We start from the raw sequence: 21,793 nt of genomic DNA, 5'->3' as shown, positions 1-21,793 counted from the left end.
CCATGCTGCCTCTGACTTATTAAACCATGTTTGTCTATGTGTTCTGTAATTTTATTCTTTATAATAGTTTCCACTATTTTTCCCGGCAGTCTGTAATTTCCCGGATCACCCCTAGAACTCGTTTTAAAAATTGGCGTTACATTGGCCACCCTCCAGTCTTCAGGTGCTACTGTTGATTTTAACATCAGGTTACATATTACTAACAGAAGACCAGCAATTTCATGCTTCAGTTCTTTGAGTACCCTTAGATGTATGCCATCTGGTCCAGGTGATTTACTACTCTTTAATTTATAAAATCTTTACAAAATTGTAGCAAAACGCTTACAACTTATTTTGCCTCAGCTGATACATGTTGACCAATAGGTTTTGTGGCAAGGAGGCAACCTTATGATGTGTGTAAGGCGATTCATGTTATACAGCGGTCTCCCCAGACTAAAGTCCCCCCACTCTTGTCCCTGGATGTAGAGAAGGTCTTTGACAGGGTGCACTGGCCCTTTATATTCACCCTGTTAGACACCTTGGGCTTTTCAGGCCGATGTTACCTGGTACATCAGATCTGTGCCACCCCTGAGGCCTGTATTAAAATCAATGGCACCTATACAGGTTCCTCCACGACCCTCCAGACCAGTCAAGACGCATGGGTTATGTCCTCCTACCAGCAGAGGGAGACTGAGAAACACTGAGCTTTTGAATACTGTATATATAACCTGTGCAGTACATCCACTAGCCAGTATTTTCTCAGTCTCAGCAGAGGTAGAAGGACAGCCTGTGCAGTCTTCAATAGTCTGGTGAGGTAGTTTGACTATTCGGTTAAGGGGATTTTACTCTTCTTGCCAGTTTATTGGTTTTTGACTATTCCCTGTACGTGTGTTGAAAAAAAAAAAAACAACAGAAAAAAGTGCTTCGGGGCCCTGGGTCTGGTGGGGCCCAGTTTTTCCCCCTGGGGTGTCACACCTGTTTTCATGTCCCTCCCCCTGTGCTGCTCTCTATGGAGATTCTGGCAGCTTTGTGCCTCGGCTGCTTTTATAATATTGTAGTCTTGAGTGCCTCCCACTTGTCAGCTGCCAATTTGTGTTGATGTCTCTTTAAGAGCTATCTGGGCCTGTATCTGACTAGGAACGGACGGCAGGTTCGATTCCTGTGTATAGCGAGAGAGCAGTGCGAGTGATTGTTGTGGGAAAGCGGTGAGTGAGAATTTTGGCGCCGCTTCGCTCAGCGTGTGGTGAGCTTCAGTGTTATGGCAGGCAAACTCCTCTGGTGTTGCGCGTGTTCACGCCTAGGAGTACAATCTCCGGGAGGACAGTGCCGGCTCTGCGGCGAACCGAAGCAGGCCTCGTCGATGGCGGCGCCCCCGGTGTTAATTGCGGAGGTTCCAGCTAGTTCGGGGGTGGCGGGAGCTCCGGCAAGGACGGCGTCAGCGAGTTTAGTTTTGGCGGGAACACCCGCCATTTTGGATTCTGCACGTCCCGCGGAATCAGCTGTTTTGGGCTCTGCTGCCCCTGGGTCGGCTCCAAAAGTGGTACCGGAGGGTCCAGGAGGCGTGGCTTTTCCTCCAGAGTTTGTTTGGACCCTCTATCAAGCCTGGAGGTCGGGACCCCCGTTTTTAGGGGAGGGGTCTAGTCCAGCACTGGCTAAGAGGCCTCGGTTTGAGTGGGACGACGAGGAGGGATTCTCTCCTGGAGGGTCCGAAGGGGCTCTTAGTGAAATAGGAGATTCTGAGGGGTTTGAGGGCTCTCAGGATCCGGATTTGGTGGTGCCTGGAGAGGATCCTTCTGTAGTGAGGATTTTTCATAGGGAGGAGCTTGCGGATCTCATTGAGCAGGTCTCTTCCACCCTTAAGTTTGAACAGCCAGAGGCGGCTTTGGGGGAGGCTAGACAGGTGGATCCCTTGGTTAAGGGGATTCAGCGGCAGGCTAGGTCCTTTCCCATGAATAAGGATCTCCGGGATATGGTGTTTCAAGAGTGGCATTCGCCGGACTCTCCCTGTAAAGTTTCTAAAGCGATGACAAGACTTTATCCGCTTCCACAGGAAGATAGAGATTCCTTTAAGGCACCCACAGTTGATGCTGTGGTGACAGCAGTTACAAAAGCCACGGCTATTCCGGTAGACTGTGGGACCGCCCTCCGTGATCCCCAGGATAGGAGGCTTGAGTCCTTTCTCAAGCGCAGTTTCGATTTGTCGGCCCTGGCTCTGCAGGCCTCAGTTTGTGGGGGGCTGGTTGCGCGGGAGTGTTTCTGTTGGGCCGAGAAGCTTCTTGATGATTCGGTGGAGGTTGGGACCTCGGGGGTGCAGGAGTTAGCCAAATTGAAGATGGGATCGTCCTTTTTGTCTGATGCGCTTTATGATTTGCTCCGTGCCTCGGCCAAGAATATGACTCTGCTGGTGGGGGCACGTAGGGCCCTTTGGTTGCGAGGTTGGGTCGCGGACGCGGCCTCTAAAGCTAAGTTGTGTTCGCTTCCCTTTAAGGGGTCCATGCTTTTTGGTGAGGATTTGGATAAGTTGGTGCGCGGTCTCAGCGATGCCAAGACCCCTTGCCTTCCGGATTTTCGTCCCAAGGCGGCTACCAGGGGTACTTCCTCCCGAGGTCGGTTTAAGGAGGCTCGTCGGTATAGGCCCGGGAGGACTAGCGGGTCCTGTAGAGGTCGGTTTTTCCAGCGCACCCAGTCCTTTCATGGGAATTGGCGCGGAGGACGGGATTTCTCCGCGGGAGGACAGGTTTCAGGGCGTAATTCGCAATGAAGGTGTGCGGGCCCAGGCTCTGGTTCGGGTAGGGGCTCGGCTGAGTCTGTTTTACCAGAACTGGGCCCAAATCACATCGGATTAGTGGGTTCTCGAGGTGGTGCGAGACGGATATGCACTGGAGTTCGTCAGCTCGCCTCCCGAAAGGTTCCTGGCGTCCCTTTGTCATTCGAGGCTCAAGCGGGCAGCAGTGCGGGACACTTTGGCTCGCCTGATCAGTCTGGGGGTGGTGGTACCTGTGCCCGCCGCTCAGCACCGCTTGGGCTGCTATTCGATCTATTTTGTGGTCCCAAAGAAGGAGGATGCCTTTCGGCCTATCCTAGATCTGAAGACAGTCAATGCAGTTCTCAGGGTTCCCTCTTTTCGCGTGGAAACGTTGAGGTCGGTCATTGTCGCGGTGCAGGAAGGGGAGTTTCTCACGTCTTTGGATTTGACGGAGGCTTATCTGCACATCCCCATTCGGGCCGCTCATCAGCGATTTCTGCGCTTTGCGGTTTTAGGGAAGTATTTTCAGTTTTGTGCTCTGCCTTTCGGATTTGCAACGGCTCCTCGAACATTTTCCAAGATCATGGTTGTAGTAGCGGCGGCCTTGCGGAAGCAGGGTATTCTGGTGCACCCGTACCTGGACGATTGGTTGATTCGGGCCAAGTCCCAGTCGGAGAGCGAGGTGTCTACTGCTCGAGTGGTTCAGTTTCTTCAGTCTCTGGGCTGGGTAGTGAACTTCGGCAAGAGTCACCTGGTGCCGTCGCTGGAGTATCTGGGGGTTCTTTTCGATACCAGGAACGGTCGAGTCTTCTTGCCGGGCCCCCGGATTCGCAAGTTGCAGGGTCAGATTCGTCTTTTTCTGGCAGAGTCGGCTCCGACGGCCCGGGAGTATCTGCAAGTCCTGGGGTTGATGGCGGCCACCATAGAGGTAGTTCCATGGGCCCGGGCGCACATGCGGCAGTTGCAGTCAGCTCTTCTCAGTCGGTGGTCACCTCTGTCTCAGGAGTTGGACATGCGCCTTCAGCTGCCGGTAATACCGCGCCTCAGTCTCCGGTGGTGGCTAGACCCATGCAATCTGGAAAAGGGAATGCCGTTGGAGGCCCCGCAGTGGGTGGTCCTCGTCAGACGCCAGTCTCCAGGGCTGGAGAGCTCATTGTCTCGGTCAGGTAGCTCAAGGTCGCTGGTCTCAGAAGCTCAGTGGTCCATCAATCGTTTGGAAACTCGGGCCATTCGGTTAGCGCTTCAGGCGTTTGAGTCTTCTGTTGCGGAAAGCAGTCCGGGTGTTCTGCGACAACGCCACCGCCGTGGCTTATGTCAACCGTCATGGGGGCACAAAGAGGCGGTCGCGGAGGAGGCGGCGCTGTTGTGCCAATGGGCGGAGGTTCATCTTCTAGCGCTCTCCGCGGCACATGTGGCTGGAGTAGACAACGTGGAGGCAGATTACCTAAGCAGGCATTCTCTATACCCCAGAGAGTGGTCTCTTCATCGGTCGGTGTTCAATCGCATTGTGTCAGTCTGGGGAATTCCCGTGATGGATCTCACGGCAACGGCCCGCAATACTCAGGTTCAGAGGTTTTTCAGTCGACGGAGGGATCCTCGAGCGGAAGGCATAGATGCGCTTCTGCTGCCTTGGCCTCAGGAGTTGCTGTATGTGTTTCCTCCATGGCCGTTGGTCGGTCGCGTGGTTCAGCGCATCGCTCGGCACCCCGGACAAGTGATTTTGATAGCCCAGAATTGGCCGCGTCGGCCGTGGTACGGGGATCTGGTTCGGCTGGCAGTAGCGGATCCTCTGCCGTTGTCAGATTCAGTGGTGTTGTGTCAGGGACCGATAGTTATGCCAGATCCGGATCGGTTCTCGCTTACGGCCTGGCTCTTGAGAGGCACAGGTTAAGGAAGAAAGGTTTTTCGTCTAGAGTTATCGATACGATGTTGAGTTCGCGTAGGCAGTCCACTTCGTTGGCGTATGTCCGGGTCTGGAGAGTCTTTGAGCATTGGTGCGCAGGTAGACAGGTTCTTCCCTTTCGAGCGTCGGTGACGGATGTCTTGGAGTTTTTGCAGGATGGTATGGAAAGGGGTCTGGCCTTGTCTTCCTTGAAGGTACAGGTGGCGGCTTTGTCGTGTTTTCGTGGGAAGATCCAGGGGAAGTCGTTAGATTCTAGTCCTGATGTTGTTCATTTTTTGAAGGGTGTTAAGTTACTGCGACCGCCCCGGCGGCAGATGGTGCCTCCGTGGGATTTGAATCTCGTTCTGGATGCTTTGGTGAGGCCGCCGTTTGAGCCCTTGGTTTCTGTTTTGGATAAGGATCTTTCCCTAATGACAGTGTTCTTGGTGGCTATTACTTCAGCTCGGAGGGTGTCGGAACTTCAGGCTTTGCCTTGTAGAGAACCCTTTTTGTTTTTTTCCAAGGAGAAGGTTTCGTTGCGCCCAGTGCCGTCCTTTTTGCCCAAGGTGGTTTCAGAGTTCCATGTGAATCAAGTTATTTCCTTGCCAGTTTTGGGTGACTTGGCGGGGGATGCGGAGCAGCATCGACTGGCCAAGTTAGATGTGTGAAGAGTCTTGCGCTGTTATATTTCCAGAACTCGGCACTATAGACTTTCTGATCGTTTGTTCGTTCTTCATGGTGGTGCAAGAAAGGGCGCGGCAGCTTCCAAAGCTACGCTAGCCAGATGGTTGAAGGAGTCAATTGCTTCTGCATATTTGCTGAAGGGCCGCGTGGTCCCTAAGGAGTTTTCGGCTCATTCTACCAGGGGAATGGCGACCTCCTGGGCGGAGAGTAGTATGATTCCTCCGTTAGATATTTGTCGAGCGGCGGTTTGGTCGTCATTGCATTCCTTTGTTAAACATTACAGGATTGATGTGCATGCCAAGGACGCGGCAGGCTTTGGGGCTGCAGTGTTGACCTCTGGCCTTCGTGGATCCCGCCCTTAGGATGTTTACTGCTTTGGTACGTCCCACGCGTCTTGACCGGTCTGGAGGGTCGTGGAGGAAGGTGAAACTAGATCTTACCTGCTAATTTTCTTTCCTCTAGACCCTCCAGACCGGTCAAGGCCCGCCCTGTCTGTACTTTAGGCCAGGAGGTCTGTTTTGTCTGTTGTTCTCTCTTGGCAGCTGTGAGTGTGGTTTCTATGGTTTAAGACTTTTGTTGGTATGAGTCTGGTCAGGTGTGACCGTGTTTGGTAGTCCACCTGTGGAAGCACACTCAATAAAAGGGCACAGTGAAAGATATGAAGAAAGTGTCCAGTTGGCAGTGACCACGTACAGGGTTATTCGTTGTAGTTGGTGTTTTTGTTTTCTCTGCTTTGTCAGGGTTATACTGGCTAGTGGATGTACTGCACAGGTTATATATACAGTATTCAAAAGCTCAGTGTTTCTCAGTCTCCCTCTGCTGGTAGGAGGACATAACCCACGCGTCTTGACCGGTCTGGAGGGTCTAGAGGAAAGAAAATTAGCAGGTAAGATCTAATTTCACCTTCTTTCGTCTGCATAGGGGAACAAGACAGGGCTGTTCCCTTTCTCCATTGCTGTTTGCTTTGGTGATTGAGCCGTTGGCACAGTCAATATCCCATTATAATTGGGCTTAAGTGGAATGGGGCGCATTATAAATTACAACTTTTTGCTGCTATGTTGCTGACTGTTACGAATCCAACTGCTGAACTTAGGGGAGGAGGTTGGGCGCTATGGGACCTTATCTAGGCTCAAAATAAAATATAACCAAATCTGAAATTTTGAATATTTCCTTGGTCACAGAGGCAGTCCCTGTTTTGAAGTCTCAGTTCCCTTACTGCTGAGCTCCTCACTCCATTCATTATTTAGGAGTCAATTTAACGTGGAAGGTAGAGGATCTCTATGCGCAGAATCTGCTCCCCAAGCCAAAAGAACTTTATGGGGACTTAGGTAGGAGGGCTTAAATGTTTCATAGGTGGGGTTTAAATCTCTGCGTCCTTGAAAAGTTATATGCCATTTTGTTTAGAGCCAGTAAAGACGGTTGTTGACAGCTGTAATTTTCGTGTTTTTGGATGGACTATACTTAAAAGAATTTTTTCCCCTTAAGCAGCCTGGTCAAGGTGCAACAGGGAACCCCTGTTGGGATATTTGTGGATAATTTACCTGAAGAATATGAACAACAAAAGAACATGATTTATCATCCAAGAGAAGTACTGTGTGCTTGTGAACAGCATTTTCATAGTCACCAGTCAATTTGGTATCTTGAAAAAGGTTATCTTGTTTTTGTTATACGACTATTACTGATATTAGTGGAGTTTTTTTTTTTCGACCAGTATTAAAAGGAGCCCTCTATGTTCATGAAAGTTTATTGTTCAAACTAAGGTGTTCTCCGAGAGATACTGAGGTCTTTTTTTCTCCACTTCTTTTCATTAAATGAGACAAGATATACCTTGAGATACTTAAGACAATTGTAGAAATAATTTTTCACATTTTGGGACGAATTAGTCCCATCAAAATAATGATTTTGCCGAAGTTGCTGTACATGTTTATGACCTTGTCCCTTCCAATCTCAAATGCTTTTTTTCTTAGATTACACAGAAAGGTATTTCACTATATTTGGAATCAAACAAAATAAAACATGGAAAAGAAAATAAGATGATACCTTTTTTATTGGGCATAACTTAATACATTTCTTGATTAGCTTTCGAATGTTGTCCTTCGTCAGATCGGAAATAAGCAAATGTGCTAGCTGACAGTGTATATAAGTGAAAACATTCAAGCATTACTATGACAGTCTGACAGGGTTGGGAGGATGGGGGTGGGTAGGAGGTATGCATGGGGACATCAAAGCATATCATTGATATTCTAACAGGATGGGTGTGGATAGGTGAGGGGTGGGGTGATGATCAACACGGCTACCACACTCCTCTACTATATTTGGAACAAACACCCTCCTCGAGTCAGGCCTGGGGCCTTATATCATTTCAGGAAAAAGGGTGGAATGACAGTAACTTATTTTTTTAAATTATTATTATTCTATCAAACAGCACAACTGTAAATTTTGGCAGATTGGCTGTCATTCTCTCCCAAGGTTTGGGTACGCATGGCACTGGCTGGGTGGGATCGTTACTACTGAGGGCAGCTCCTTGGCGTCCTTTCTCCCAGATCCTTGAGTGTATCATGAGTACCGGTAAATATAGGAGGCCCCCTTGAAACCTGGTATGGTGTCTGGAGAGGACATGTGTTGTTTTGTTTTGTTTTGTTTTTTTTCCAAACAGCAATACAGTATGCACCGGGATTCATGCCTGGGATGACAAGTGCTATATTTCATCAATGGGCAGCTAAGGGTTTGGGAAGATGGGGAGTTTCTTTTCATAGAGGAATATGATCTGCCACCCCATCAGCACTTTCATTATTTACAACTTAGAAATTATATTTCCCGGATAGCGTGCACGGAAATTAGCCTTGAGGAGACTTTATTAGAACAGACAATGAGGGGGGAGGGAGATAGAGGTTCTATTTCCTGCCTTTATTTGGCATTAAATCTTGGCTTTTTCCTCCATAGATTATTATATACAGCATTGTGGAAAGGACTTGGGGATTGCTTGTGAATGGAGAAAATGGGAACTTACTTTTAAGTAGCCTTTCATGCCTTCTGTGAGCAGTGTGTTGATCGAAAATGGATATAAAATGCTATTACCGATGGTACTATATGCCTCAGAGACTTCTCAAGCTGTTTAAATTTGATACTGGTATGTGTTGGCATAACTGGCATGCCTGGGGATATGTTTCACATTTGATGGACTTGTCCTGTTATTCAGCCCTATTGGGGATATTGCAGCTCTCATATCCCTTGATAGCGGAGTATTGCTTGCTTCACCATAAGCATGTGGTACTATAGTTAGGTTTTTTTTTTTTGTTTGCTTTTTTTTAACCATGGTGGAGAGGCTGTTTTTTCGGGGTGTCTTCACACGTCCGGTTTGGTAGAGCTTTTTTTGTGCCGATAGGTTTTCTCTTGAAGATTCTTTTTGTGTACCCATGTTTGGGTCCCTCTTCCCTTATATTTTTGTTTATTTTGCCAGTTAAGTTTTCTTTCTTTTCCGACGTCACTGGGTTGCATTTAGGCCTTGACTTCGGCCGGGATTTTTTCACTTTCTTTTTTCTGGTGCCTTGCCCCTTTTTCACCACCATCGCTTCATTTGATTTGGCTGCGGACATTTTTCCATGCATGTCCACTAAAGTTCCCAGTGGGTTTAAGCGCTGTACCCAGTGCAGTTGGACAATATCTGGAAAAGACACCCATTCTTGGTGACTTCAGTGTTTAGGGCCTGACCATAGACCTGCTAATTGTGTCCTTTGTCTTCGGATGAAGAGAAGGACTCTAGTGTCCAGAAAGGCTCAGAGAGAAGATTTTTGGAGCCGGTCCGAGTTCTCGACATCGACGTTAAAGACTGCATCGGTCCACATGACTGCTTTGAACGTAGACACTGGGAGCAGTAGTACGTCGAGTGGGTTTCCATCTTTCTCGATGCAGATTGCTGGGCGCAGGGCCTCTTGGACTGGCCAGTGTCAGACCCGACTCCAAGGCGACGTGAATATTTGATGCTATCTTCATCAGTACCGAGCAGTCTCAATTTCGAGTGAAGGCTAAGAAGCATCGGTCGTCCTTGACACGTGGTGCCAGGAGCTCTGGGTTGTCAAGGGATTCAGCACCCAAGAAGTATTGGCGCTGGGAGGACCGCTCCCCCTCCACTCAGGAGATGCTGATGCATCGGTCTTCGAGCAGCAACAGCCCGGCTCTCATCTTGACCTCTGCAGTTCTGCAACCTGTCTCAGCTGGAACTGCAGCTTTTCCCAGTGTCAGCCCTCGAGCATATCTGGGCCCTGTTACCTGAACTGCTGGATGGCTTTACTCAATGGTGTGCATCAATACCGGGGGCGTTTGTACCTACTGTTGCAGCTCCATTTGGCACTCAGCCTGCGTTGCGGCCTCCTACTCTGGTGCTCTGTGCGGCCCCGGTGTCAACTGCCACCCAAGCTAGTACCCCCTCAATGTCGGTGGAGGAGGCTTCGCCGGAGTTGAGGCGGGAACTGTCTACTCAACGCTCCTCTCGGGAAGATGGTGCTTCTACATCCAGGCAGGTTCGGTCTCTGCCCTCCCGCGAGAGTCCGAGGAGGATCCAAGGTACTTTTCCTCAGATGAGTCCTATGGAATCCTCTCTGAACCCTCTCCTCCACTTGAAAGGAGAAAGTGTCCTCTGGAGAGCCTTTCGTTCTCTTCTTTTGTGAAGGAAATAGCTGCGGCTATTCCATTTTGTTTGGAAGTAGAAGACAAGCGCAGGGCTAAGATGCTTGAGGTCCTGTACTACACATCTCCTCCTAGAGAGGCTGCTGACTGTCCCTCTCCATGAGGTACTCCAGGAAGTCCTTAATAGGAACTTGTCTCCTCTGTCGGTCCTTGTTCCACCCAAGAAGATCAACATCATCTATCGGATCCACAGTATACCTGGTTTTAATAGGCCCCAGTTGCCTCACAATTCCATGGTGGTGGAATCAGCTCTCAAGAGAGCTAAGAGCTCTGGAGACTATGCCTCGGTGCCCCCAGACAGAGAAGCTATGACCTTGCACTCTTTTGGGGGAGAGATGTTTCAGGCTTCAATGCTCGTGTCCTGTATCCAGTCCTACCAGCTCTTTACATGTGTGTACTTGCGGGACTCTGTGCGCAAGCTGTTGGGACTTGACAGATTTTCTCCCACCGGAGCAGGTCAAGTCAGTATGCCAGTTGGCCAAGCAGCAGAAGTTCTTGGCCAGGGGTGTCTGCAATGTTTACTCAGAGTATAGCAATGTGTAGACTCTCAAGGCTATGTGTTTCTGACTTGGAACATTCTGTCCAACAGAGGTTGGCGGATGCCCCATGCCGGAGTTATAACCTTTTTGGAAAGAAGGTTGAGGAGGTTGCTGACCAAATATACTGATACCATCTCTTCTCTCTCCCGCTGGAAGCCTTCTGTGTCAGCCCCTTCATCTAGGAGGAATTTTGGCAAGCCTAGAAGGGGTGCCTACTACTCCCAGAAATGTAGGCATGTCACCTCTTCTCACCAGCCTACTCAGACTCAGCCCCAGCGTGAGCCTAAGGCCCCTGCTGTTCTCCCCAGTCACAGCATGGGACAAGCTTTTGACTGGCTCCAGGAGAGCATAGCCGCTGTCAAGTGTCCAACCTGGCAGTCAGTAGAGAAGCTGAAATTTTTATACAAAAGATGGCCCCTTATAACCTCCGACCGGGGGATTTTCCAAATAGTCCGCCTCGAATACACCCTCAGTTGACTTTAAAAACTTCCAAATTGCCCACTGAGAGCTCATTACTTCAGCATTTGCAGAGCAGGTACTTGCAGAGGAACTCTCCGCCCTTCTTGGAGGCCCGTTCCACCAAGGAAGGAAGTGCTGGGATTCTATTCCAGGTACTTCCTCTTGCAGAAGAAAACGGGGGGGGGGGGGGGGGGGGATGCATCCCATTCTAGACCTAAGGACCCTGAACAAGTTCCTGGTCAAAGAAAAGTTCAGGATGGTTTCCCTGGGCACCCTTCTCCTTATGATTCAGGAAAACAATTGACTATGCTCTCTGGACTTGAAAGACGCATACACACACATTCCAATACTTTCTGCTCACTGGAATTATCTTCGTTTTCGGCTGGGAACACATCACTTCCAGTACCACGTGTTGCCTTTTAGCCTTGCGTCAGCACCCAGGGTCTTTACCAAATACCTAGCAGTAGTTGCAGCGTCACTGCGTAGGCTGGGGGGTCCATGTGTTCCCTTACCTCGATGATTGGCTCATGAAGAGCACGTCGCAGGGCGATGCTTGGGAGTCCATGTGGTAGACTGTTAAGGTGCTGGAGCTACTGAGGTTCGTTTTAAACTACCCCAAGTCCCATCTTCACCCTGCCCAACAATTTTGGAGTTCATTGGAGCCCTGCTCAATATGCAGAAGGTTTGAGCCTTTCTTCACGAACTGAGAGCAGACACTCTAGTCACTATGGCTTCTCAGGTTTGAGCCTCTCAGCAGGTCACAGCATGGCAGATGTTGGGGCTGTTAAGCCAAATGGCTTCCACAGTTTGTGACTCCATGACACTTCTTCATATGAGAGATGCTCAAGGGACCCTATCCACAGTGGTGCCACGCTACAGGGGATCTAGACTGTGTTATCGGAGTGTCCAATTTGACTCTGGGACTTCCATTCCAAATTCCTCAGCTTTAAAAGGTGCTGATATCAGATGCATTTCTCCTATATTGGGGAGCTCATGTGGATAGACTTCACACTCAAGGAGCTTGGTCCCTGCAGGAAACAGGTCTTCAGATCAACCTCCTGGTGCTCCGGGCAATCTAGAACGCTCTAAAGATTTTCAGAGATGTCAGACTCATCAAGTTGTGCTCCTTCAAACAGACAGCCAGGTTGCAATATATTACACCAACAAGCAGGGGGGCACCAGATTTCACTCTCCATGTCAGGAGGCCGTTTGGATGTGCCACTGGGCTCATAGGCACGGCATGTTCCTTCGGGCCACTTATATGACGGGCAAAAGCAACAGTCTGGCCAACAGACTGAGCAGGGTCAAGCAACTGCATAAATGGTCTTTCAACATGGGTGTTGGCCGCGAGATCTTCCGGGCGTGGGCACCCCCTCGGTGCAGCTCTTTGCCACTCAACTCAATCACAAGGTCCCTCAGTTCTGTTCCATACTTCAGGCCCATGACAGGCTAGCATCGGATGCCTTCCTCCTGCATTGGTGGGGGAAAAAAATGGGCGTCCATCTTTTTTCCGATAATACGGTTTGTGCCAGCCAAGATAATACGATTTGTGCCAGCCAAATGCATCGGATTTGTGTGGATTTGAGCTCAACAATGACCAAATCCAAGGCATTGGATTGTGGGAGGAGCCAGGATTCGTAGTGCACTGGTCCCCCTCACATGCCAGGACACCAACCAGGCACCCTAGGGGGGGGGGGGGGCACTTGTAACAATTAAAAAAAAAACAAAGCAAACTACCTCTGAAGTCCATAGCTCCCTTCCCTTGGGTGCTGAGCCCCCCAAATCCTCCCCAAAACCCACTCCCCACAACTCTACACCATTACCATAGCACTTATGGATGAAGGGGAGCACCTAGATTTGGGTACGGTGGGTTTTGGGGGTGGTTTGGAGAGCTCCCATTTACCACCACAAGTGTAACAGGTAGGGGGGATGGGCCTGGGTCCACCTGCCTGAAGTCCACTGCACCCACTAACAACTGTTCCAGGGACCTGCATACTGCTGTGATGGAGCTGGGTATGACATTTGAGGCTGGCATACAGACTGGGGAAAAAAAGTTTTTAAAGTTGTTTTTTTTGGGTGCGAGGGGGTTAGTGACCACTGGGGGAGTCATGGGTGGTCATCCCTGATTCCCTTCGGTGGTCATCTGGTCATTTAAGGCACTTTTTGGGACTTCATGAAAAAAAGGGGTCCAAAAAAAGTGACCCAAATTCATGCTAAAAACGCCTTTCTTTTTTTTGATTATCGGCCGAGGAAGCCCATCTCTCGGCCGAGAAATATGCCCCAGTCCAGCCTCCAACATGCCCCCGTCAACTTTGGCCATTTCCTCGACAGATTGCAGTTGAAGACGCCCAAAATCGGCTTTCGATTATACCGATTTGGACGCCCACGGTAGAAAGACGCCCATCTCCCGATTTGGGTCGAAATATGGGCATCTTTCTCTTTTGAAAATAAGCTGGATTATGTTCTTAAGACTGATGTTTGAACTGATTTGAACACAACCTTAATTTCCAGGTAGACCGGCTTAATATTTTCATATATTTGTATCTTGTTGTCAGGGCTATGGAGTCCCTTCAGCTGACTCTTCTATTTTTCTGCTGTCTGATTCTGACTTCTACTAATATTAGGCTTACATTTTTTGTTCAGGATCTAATATACTGGTAAATTTAACTTTTAGATACAGGACTATATAGATAGATATACCGATATATGGCACTTCCCTGCATTTTCTCCCCATCAAGGAGAGCTGACAGGCTCTGCATATCACAATATATATATATATATATAATGACAAATTTACCATATGTGTCCATCTTTATTTTTTTTTTTTTTATTTTGAAGCTGGAGTCTTAGTACATTTTTAATGACACTGCCTCCAGCTGCACCCAAAATTGCTTCTGACTCTAAACTATAACCAGGGCTGTGATGTCAAAGTGGGAAAAATCCTATAACAAATTATAGCTTATGTAGCACTTGAAGATATTAACTTTCAAGTGTTGGCCTTTCAGTAGTACATGCTGTCCTGGTTTAAAATTTTACCACCTCTTCCAGAGAAGACATTCACTGTTGGTGAATGGCACAACTGGAGATAATTCCCTAAACCAGGGATGGGCAGGGTACAGTCCTCAAAAGCCACAACCCGGTCGGGTTTTTAAATGGCAAGACTGGAAGAGATCTTTCCCCAAAGCTGGGATGGGCAGGTATGGTTCTCAAAGGCCACAACCCTGTCAGGCTTTTGAGATATCCACAATGAATATGCATGAGCTTGATTTACATGTACTACTTCCACTTTATGCAAATAGATCTCATGCATGTTTATTGTGGCTATCTCAAAAACTTGACTGAGTTGTAGCCCTCGAGGACTGTGATTGCCCACAGCTGCCCTAAACAAAATATTCTTAACCTAGGTTCTGAGGTGGATTTCTGTATCTCAGAAAAGTTGTTTAAGAAATCTGTTTAAAGAAGCCTTGTTTCTATAGGCTTGGTAAAGAGAAGTTAACAATGCACTCTTAAAAATGGTTACTTGATCAAGATGGAATGTTTTAGTGCTGCAAAGTTGACTATAGCTGCAGTGTTTTTTCTTCTTCCTCTGCATCACCATGAAGGGCATAAGATTTGCTAAGCATAGAGAAATTTGATCTCCACCTACCTAAGATTTGGTTCATTCTAGCTAATTAGGTATATGTAGTGAAATCCAAAAGAACAAATGTTGCTATTAGACTAACCCCGGGCCTTGGAGATGTTTCGTAGATGCCTGTAATTGCCTGGCAGAAAGTTTGAGCTAAAATCGATTTAGAGGTGTACAAATGGCATGATGGTATTGTTCTGAGCAACAAACACTCTCACCTGGATACCCAGCAGCATGTAACTGCAATGACTTCATCTCATTTCCATGTTATTTATATAAAACATCATAAATCCCTCACTGTAAGGAGCCTTGGTCAAAGGGCTATATAAGACCTTTGTATTTTATATCATGCTCTGACCGGCACACACAATCTGTGTATAGATAAATATTTATTTCTCTTTACAGTGTAACATTCCAGTGTGCTTGAAATGTTGCTAAGGCTTGCTCTTTCAAGTTCAACTCATCATGATAATTGTGAATACCTAGAATCTCTGCTGAAGCTGATCCATAGAAGTGAAAGCAAAAACTAAAGACAAGAACATGTTTGTTTTTATAGGATGCACTCAAACCTGACCAAAGGATTTGGAATGATAGGACCAAAGGACTTTTTTCCTCTCCTGGACTTTGCCTTTATGCCAAATAATTCTTTATCACCCAGGTATAGCTCATTTATAATGAATTCTGATGTAATAAAAAAACTGTTCATAAAGGGTTGGATTTACAATAGTATGATACCATGTCTGTGCATGCTAATCCATATTATTGCATGTTGTTTACGGCATGTTTGTTTTTATGCAGTTGGACTTATTAGTGCTTTAATACAGTAATACGTCTAAGCTCTTAAAAACTAAATGGTTAATAAGTTGCACCACTGTGCAGAGGCCACAATTATACCAGACCATGGTATCCAGATAAGTAATCAGAGAAAGATATGGATTATGGTATAAAGGTGAATTAGCTGCTGATGCCTTGAGCAAGACACCAAGAGGTTTGCAGGGGAATCTCCAGATAGCTAAAGTTTGTGTTAAAATAGGGTGGTTTGATTCTCCTAGCAGTTTAAGGTGGGTCTAGTAGAGAAGTTAAACTGTACTAGCCTGCTGCTTTTTCAGGTGAGACCTGCTGTAAGGTTGGATCTATCCCATACCAACCCCTCAGGGCCACCAATCATGAGGCCCAATAATACATAACACAAATTGGGCAGAGCTAACACTCTATCTTGGCAAGACAAGTGGAGAGTATCATCTTAATTCCAGGAATCTTACCACACCATGTAATATCAGATATCTTGCTACACAGTTTATGAAACTCTGCTACTAGGATCTTAACAAGATTTTAGAATGAGGAGGTATAGGATGAAGGTGAAAGGGGATAGACTTGGAAGTAACCTGAGGAAATACTACTTCACGGAAAGGGTGATAAATTCGTGGAATGGCCTCCTGGTGGAAGTGGTGGAGATAAAACAGTATCTGAATTCAAGAGCGCTTGGGACAAGTACCATAGGATCTCTGTGGGAGTGATGGGGAGAGTAGATGGCATGGGTGGACAGACTGGTTAGGCCATATGGTCCTTATCTGCCTTCATTTTTCTGTGTTGGTACAGATCAGTGTAAACACTTGTCCATGGCAATAGCATGGAGCAATAATAGTGTAGAGGACCACAGATGAAACGACGAGGTGGAGCCAGGATACCAAGGAGACAACTTTATTCAAGGACCTGACTGGCCCACGTGTTGGCGAATGCCTGCGTTGGGTCTACAAGCATAAAAACACGACAAATAACGTATTGTAAATACAAAAAAATATTAAGAGCATAATGAATGACACATTAAAATATATTTTACCTATAGAAAAAAAGAACACTTTCACTTTTGAATGAATTTCAACAAATGAGCCTCAACTGCCCAGGGCAGGCCTCACTTTTAACTTTGAATAACCCCTCTTGGGCTTCTCTCATTGACTCGTGTGTTCAACAGTAAACACAATAGTGGGAAAACAACTCCCCTAAAAAAACAAAGGGGAGAAAAAAAAACACTACTGAAAAAAAACCTGTCACATATCACATATATGTATTAAAATTAGTAAACGTAGGGAGTGTCCTTTTTTACCCATTCATCTCATAATCTATCAAAAAAAAATGTTCCAAAAAAAGAAAAAAGCCCAACAGATTTATCTAGTAGCAGGTTTTCTATAATCCACGATGAACTCTTGAATATATTCAATTATTTTCAGCTGCTACGTCTTACAAAGGGCTTCCCCAATATAGAGAGTTGCACAGGGACTGAAATCCAACCTGTCCTCGCTAGATTCTAACCCGTCCCCATTGGGAATGTAGCCCGTCCCTGCCCCAAGTAATCTCCTCCACCCCAGCTCCAGGCCCGCCAATCCCTTGCCGTGCCGCAGTCACCTTGACCCCCCCCCCCCCCCCCCAAAAAAAAAATAGAAGGCCAGATTCTATATAGTTGATAATTATCATTTTATGTATTTTAACAGTGTATTGACTTTTTACCATTGTGATTGTGGAACCTATACTGGAAGACCTTTCATTATCCTAACATCATCCTGGTATTTATATATTTTAATGTCTCCCTATTCATTTATTATGATGTTAATGTTTCTTTGTATGTAGCATGCGTTTTTACTCAATTGTCATGCTTTTATATATGTAGACCCCTGATGCAGATGTTCATTGAAACACAGGCCGCGTCGGCTCCTTTGATAAAGTTACTTCCTTCCTATCCTGGCTCTGCCTTGTTTCATCTGTGGCCCTCTACACTATTCTCCATATTCTTCTATGTTGCTGTTGCCCTCTGGTTTACATAGCAATAGCATGGATAATACCAAAGGCAGAGAGAAGAAAATCCAATAAGGTGGGAAACCAGATGCCAAGGCAAACTTCCACAAATACATTTTTTAAAATGTTTTCCCATACATTCAGAACACGCAACAAAAGCATCTTTGGTACAACAAGTAACCACACAACTACCAACCATATAGAAGTAGAATGAAGGTTCACATTTTATCCAAAGGAGGGGTGATGGTAGGGCAAAAGTAAATGTCCCTAGCAAAGTAAATGCTTGAGTTGAGAAGAAGCACAATACAAAGCAATTATCGCCCATCTCTCCCTCTTCCACCACCCAAGATCCACTTTTAACCCCTAAGATAAAATGCCTGTGGGAGCTCTAGAAAGACATATACTAAGATCCCAGAGTCTGCTGCACAGATTGTTCCTCCTCAAACAATGCATTGAAAAATAGCAAAATCATGCTGGAATAAGATTATAATTATAATGCCTCATGTCTATTGTTAGGACTGTACAGCCAGACTAAGGCAGTACTGGGAAGAACCCTATCCAGCCTCAGCCCTGCAAACTCAGCTCATCCAGGAGACAAACACAAAGTCACAATAATCTTTACATTGACATGATCAGCCTTGGGTAGCAAAAGTGAAGCAGTCCTTCACTGCCACTTGATTGTATGAAACCACAATGGTAATTCCTAATTAGGCAAGAGATAGGAGACCTGTGGGAAGGCCCCAATGGTATTCTTGATTTTACAGGTTTTACACTATTTTAATACACAAAGGATCGTGTATGAAAACAAATCAATGGGGGAATTGTTTAAGAGCTGCCATAGTCGCAAAAAGATGATAGAAAGTTGTATAAAGTACGCAAGTGTTGGAGCCTTAAGGTAATACTTCTCTATCAAAGTAAGTAGTAAAGAGATAAAGGAGGCTCATGGACACAGGAACAGTGGAAAGAAATGGGACAACACATACAAAACATCCATGTGTGCAGTATGTTTGGACACACAATATAGAATACTATTTCAGACACATATGACCCCAGATAAGCTGCATAAAATAGCCCCAGAGACATCAAATCTTTGCTGATGAAGTTATGGTCAGAGAGGTGACTTCAGACACACATGGTAGAACTGCCCTTTCATCTGGTCATTTTGGGGATACAAGGAATCACAGAATTGGACATCCCATTGGATTATACTCCGGTGCATGTGGAATACAGTGAGTGAGGATGCATGAAGAGAGTGTAAAGATAGGGATGAGTATTACAACAAATCTACTATGAAAAGATGGTATCAAAAATTGCAAATGTACTTGTCACATCATTGGGAGCAAATTCCTCCTTTCCCAATTTGCATGCCAACCCTGCTGCCCCTGTAGTGTGGTAGTTTTACCAAGATATTTTCTATGCTAAAAACCTTATTACATAGGGTAATAATATTAGATGTTGGATAATCCTGAGTAACCACTGCCTCACTATTTCATTTCCATAATGAGGCTTTAACTGCTCATCACTTCAGAGGAAGTGTGATCTAGTACTTAACATCCATTATAACTACCTTGCATGTTTCTGAAATGAGTATTTATAAATTTTGCATAAAAGATAGAATGAAGCAACAGTTATTTGAATATTTTATGTATATATTTAACTTTGTTTAAAAGCCTACAGGATCAGTTGCAGCAGTTGTATCCCAGGCTTAAAGTGCTGGCATTTGGAGCTAAACCTGAAACTACCCTACACACATATTTCCCCTCCTTCCTGTCCAGAGCTACACCACACTGTCCTCCCGACATGAAAAAGGAGGTGAGAGACCCTTACAAACATTCAAAAGTATTTGCAGAGTCTTTTGACATACTTAATATTATTAGTGTTATTAGTGTTCACAGGCATAGTTAACTTGTACATACATCAATTTCTTTGTATTTCAAAAGTCTGCTCAGGAGGGCATTATTATTAAAAGCAATTGCGCTTCACTGAAGCAAAAGAGAAATGACTCTTGGTTTGGAGAAGGAGGTTGGCTGCTCCTGAATGGGTTGCTGTTGATTTCTATTTTGAATATATTTTGTACCATTAATGCCTTTTCAACAGCTGATACAAACAAGTGATCAACCTATTAAAACTATGCTGATATTCTGTTAGTAGAAGTGCATGTGTAAGGAATACAAAGCATCTTGCGGTGTTTAATTACACACGTTAATGACGTATACATTTTTTGGACTGAGTCGATGCCTCTTACAGAATGGAGGATTTGCTCTAATTTTATAAATGTAAAGTGCTAGCAGATGTGTTCTAATGGCTTCAATTATTTATTTAGCTTCTGACCTGCATGAACGAGTGCTTGAATATGGATCCTCTCAGCTTCAGTGTTTGGCGACAACTTTACACTAAGCATTTGTCACAGTCCAGGTAACAGATATATATTTACAAATATGAACCCTAGATTGGGTCTTAGTTGACAGATGTCACCTTGCATGTTCTTGACTTTGTTTAGGAGTTAACTTCTCTACTTCATTGGATTAGAAACAGATTCCAACTTATCAGCATGTATTTTGTTTTAAAGGAATAATCAAATAAATTTTTTCTCCAAGAACAAGCAGGCCATATTCTCACATGTGGGTGACATCATCCACACTGCCCAGTGCAGAGTGCTTTTAAAGCCTAAGAGCACACACTAGTGTCCCCACCACGCATACGCAAGTGCCTATCCACCCACCATAAGAGTGCAAGACCAGCAGTCTACCTTTTTCCACCATGATCAACGCCCTGTCCTGCGCTCCTCGTAGCATTTGGTGCATGAGTTGATTTTTCAAGCTTTTTTGTGCCTTACCTTCAGGGTTTTTCTCCGGACTTACAGGATGCCTACACCCACATCCTGATACTTCCAAGCCACAGGAGGTATCTCGGATTTTGGGTGGGAACACACCACTTCCAGTACGGCATGTTGCCATTTAGCCTTGCATCAGCTTCCAGGATTTTCACCAAGTGTGTAGTGGTAGTCGGTGTTACTATGCAGACTAGGAGTCCTGTGTTTTCCTACATGGACAATTGGCTGGTGAAGAGTACGTTGAGGGACAGTGCTCAGGAGTCCATGCAGAGAACTCTTTGGGTGCTACAGCTACTAGAGTTCATTTTAATTTCCTCCAAGTCCTATCTGCTCGCAGTTCAACAGTTGGAGTTCATTGGAGCCCTTCTACATACACAGCAGGCACGAGCCTTTTTCCCCTTGCTGAGGGTGGACGGTCTAGTCGCATTCGCCACTCGGATTCAAGCTAGCCAGCAGGTCACAGCTTGGCAAATGTTGAGGTTGCTGGCCCACATGGCCTCCACAGTGCATGTAACACACACCCATGGCATGTCTTCACATGAGACCTCCTAGTGGACTCTAGGTTCCCAACGGTGCCAGGCCTTTGGAAACCTAGTCGATGTCATTCATGTAACGCCGGAGTTGGTTCACTCCCTCCTCTGTTACATGATTTGGGCCAATTTGACCATGGGACTTCCATTCTAAATTGCACAGCCCCAGAAAGTGCTGATGACTGATGCATCCCACCTGTGGTGGGGGGGCTCATCTGGATGGGCTTCGCACCCAGGGTGTTTGATCAGCTCAGGAAGCAGATCTTCAGATCAACCTCCTGGAGCTATGGGCAATCTGGAATGCTCTAAAGGCTTTCATAGAAGTTGATTCAATCAAATTGTACTCATTCAAACGGACAATCAGATTGCAATGTATTACACCAACAAAAGGGGTACCGGATCATACCCTCGGTCAGGAGACTGTAAGGATGTGGAATGGGTGGTCCGGAACAGGGTAGTTCTCAGGGCCACATACCTGGTGGGCAAATCCTAAACCCTGGTTGACAGACTGAGCAAGGTAGTGCAACCACACAAGTGTTACCTGCAAGATTTTCCAAGAGAAGGGCACCCCCTCAGTGGATCTCTTGCCACTCCATTGTTCCAGGGTCAGGGCACATGACCAACAAGAGTTGGATGCCTTCTTCAAGCGTATCCTCCTATACTTCTTATGGGGAAGACTTTGCTGAAACTCAAGCAAGCCTGCAGAACCATGATCCTGATCACCCCCTATTGGCCCAGACAGATCTGGTTCCCTCTTCTTCTGGAGTTATCCTCCAAAGAACCCTGGAAATTGGACTGGACTGTTTTCCTACTCATCATGCAGAATGAGGGATGTCTTCTGCATCCCAAACTCCAGTACATGGCCCCCACAACCTGGATGTTGAGGGCTTAGAATGTTTTTCCTTGCATCTTCCTGAGAGTGTCTCCAAGGTCTTGCTGGATTCCAGGAAAGATTCCATGAATAGTTGTTACTCTTTCAAATGGAGGAGGCTTGCTGTCTGATGTAAGGGCAGGGCCCTAGATCCTGTTCCTTGCCCTAC

At 46.3% G+C, this 21,793-nt stretch overlaps 1 protein-coding gene across 2 annotated transcripts in view; it reads left to right on the top strand.

The window, feature by feature from the left end:
- Positions 1-21,793, top strand: part of TMEM214 (transmembrane protein 214) — a 256,765-nt gene that overhangs the window by 141,506 nt on the left and 93,466 nt on the right. For both annotated transcript variants that reach the window (XM_030198624.1, XM_030198623.1), the window contains exons 8-10: positions 15,157-15,258; positions 19,061-19,202; positions 19,714-19,805. In XM_030198624.1, the coding sequence (XP_030054484.1) occupies positions 15,157-15,258; positions 19,061-19,202; positions 19,714-19,805 (336 nt within the window). The remainder of the gene's footprint in view (positions 1-15,156; positions 15,259-19,060; positions 19,203-19,713; positions 19,806-21,793) is intronic.

This window comes from Microcaecilia unicolor, chromosome 3 (assembly GCF_901765095.1).
Source record: "Microcaecilia unicolor chromosome 3, aMicUni1.1, whole genome shotgun sequence".
Classification (NCBI taxonomy): Eukaryota; Metazoa; Chordata; class Amphibia; order Gymnophiona; family Siphonopidae; genus Microcaecilia; species Microcaecilia unicolor.
The sequence above is the reverse complement of the archived record's forward strand: the minus strand, read 5'-3'. Positions and strand labels throughout refer to the sequence as shown.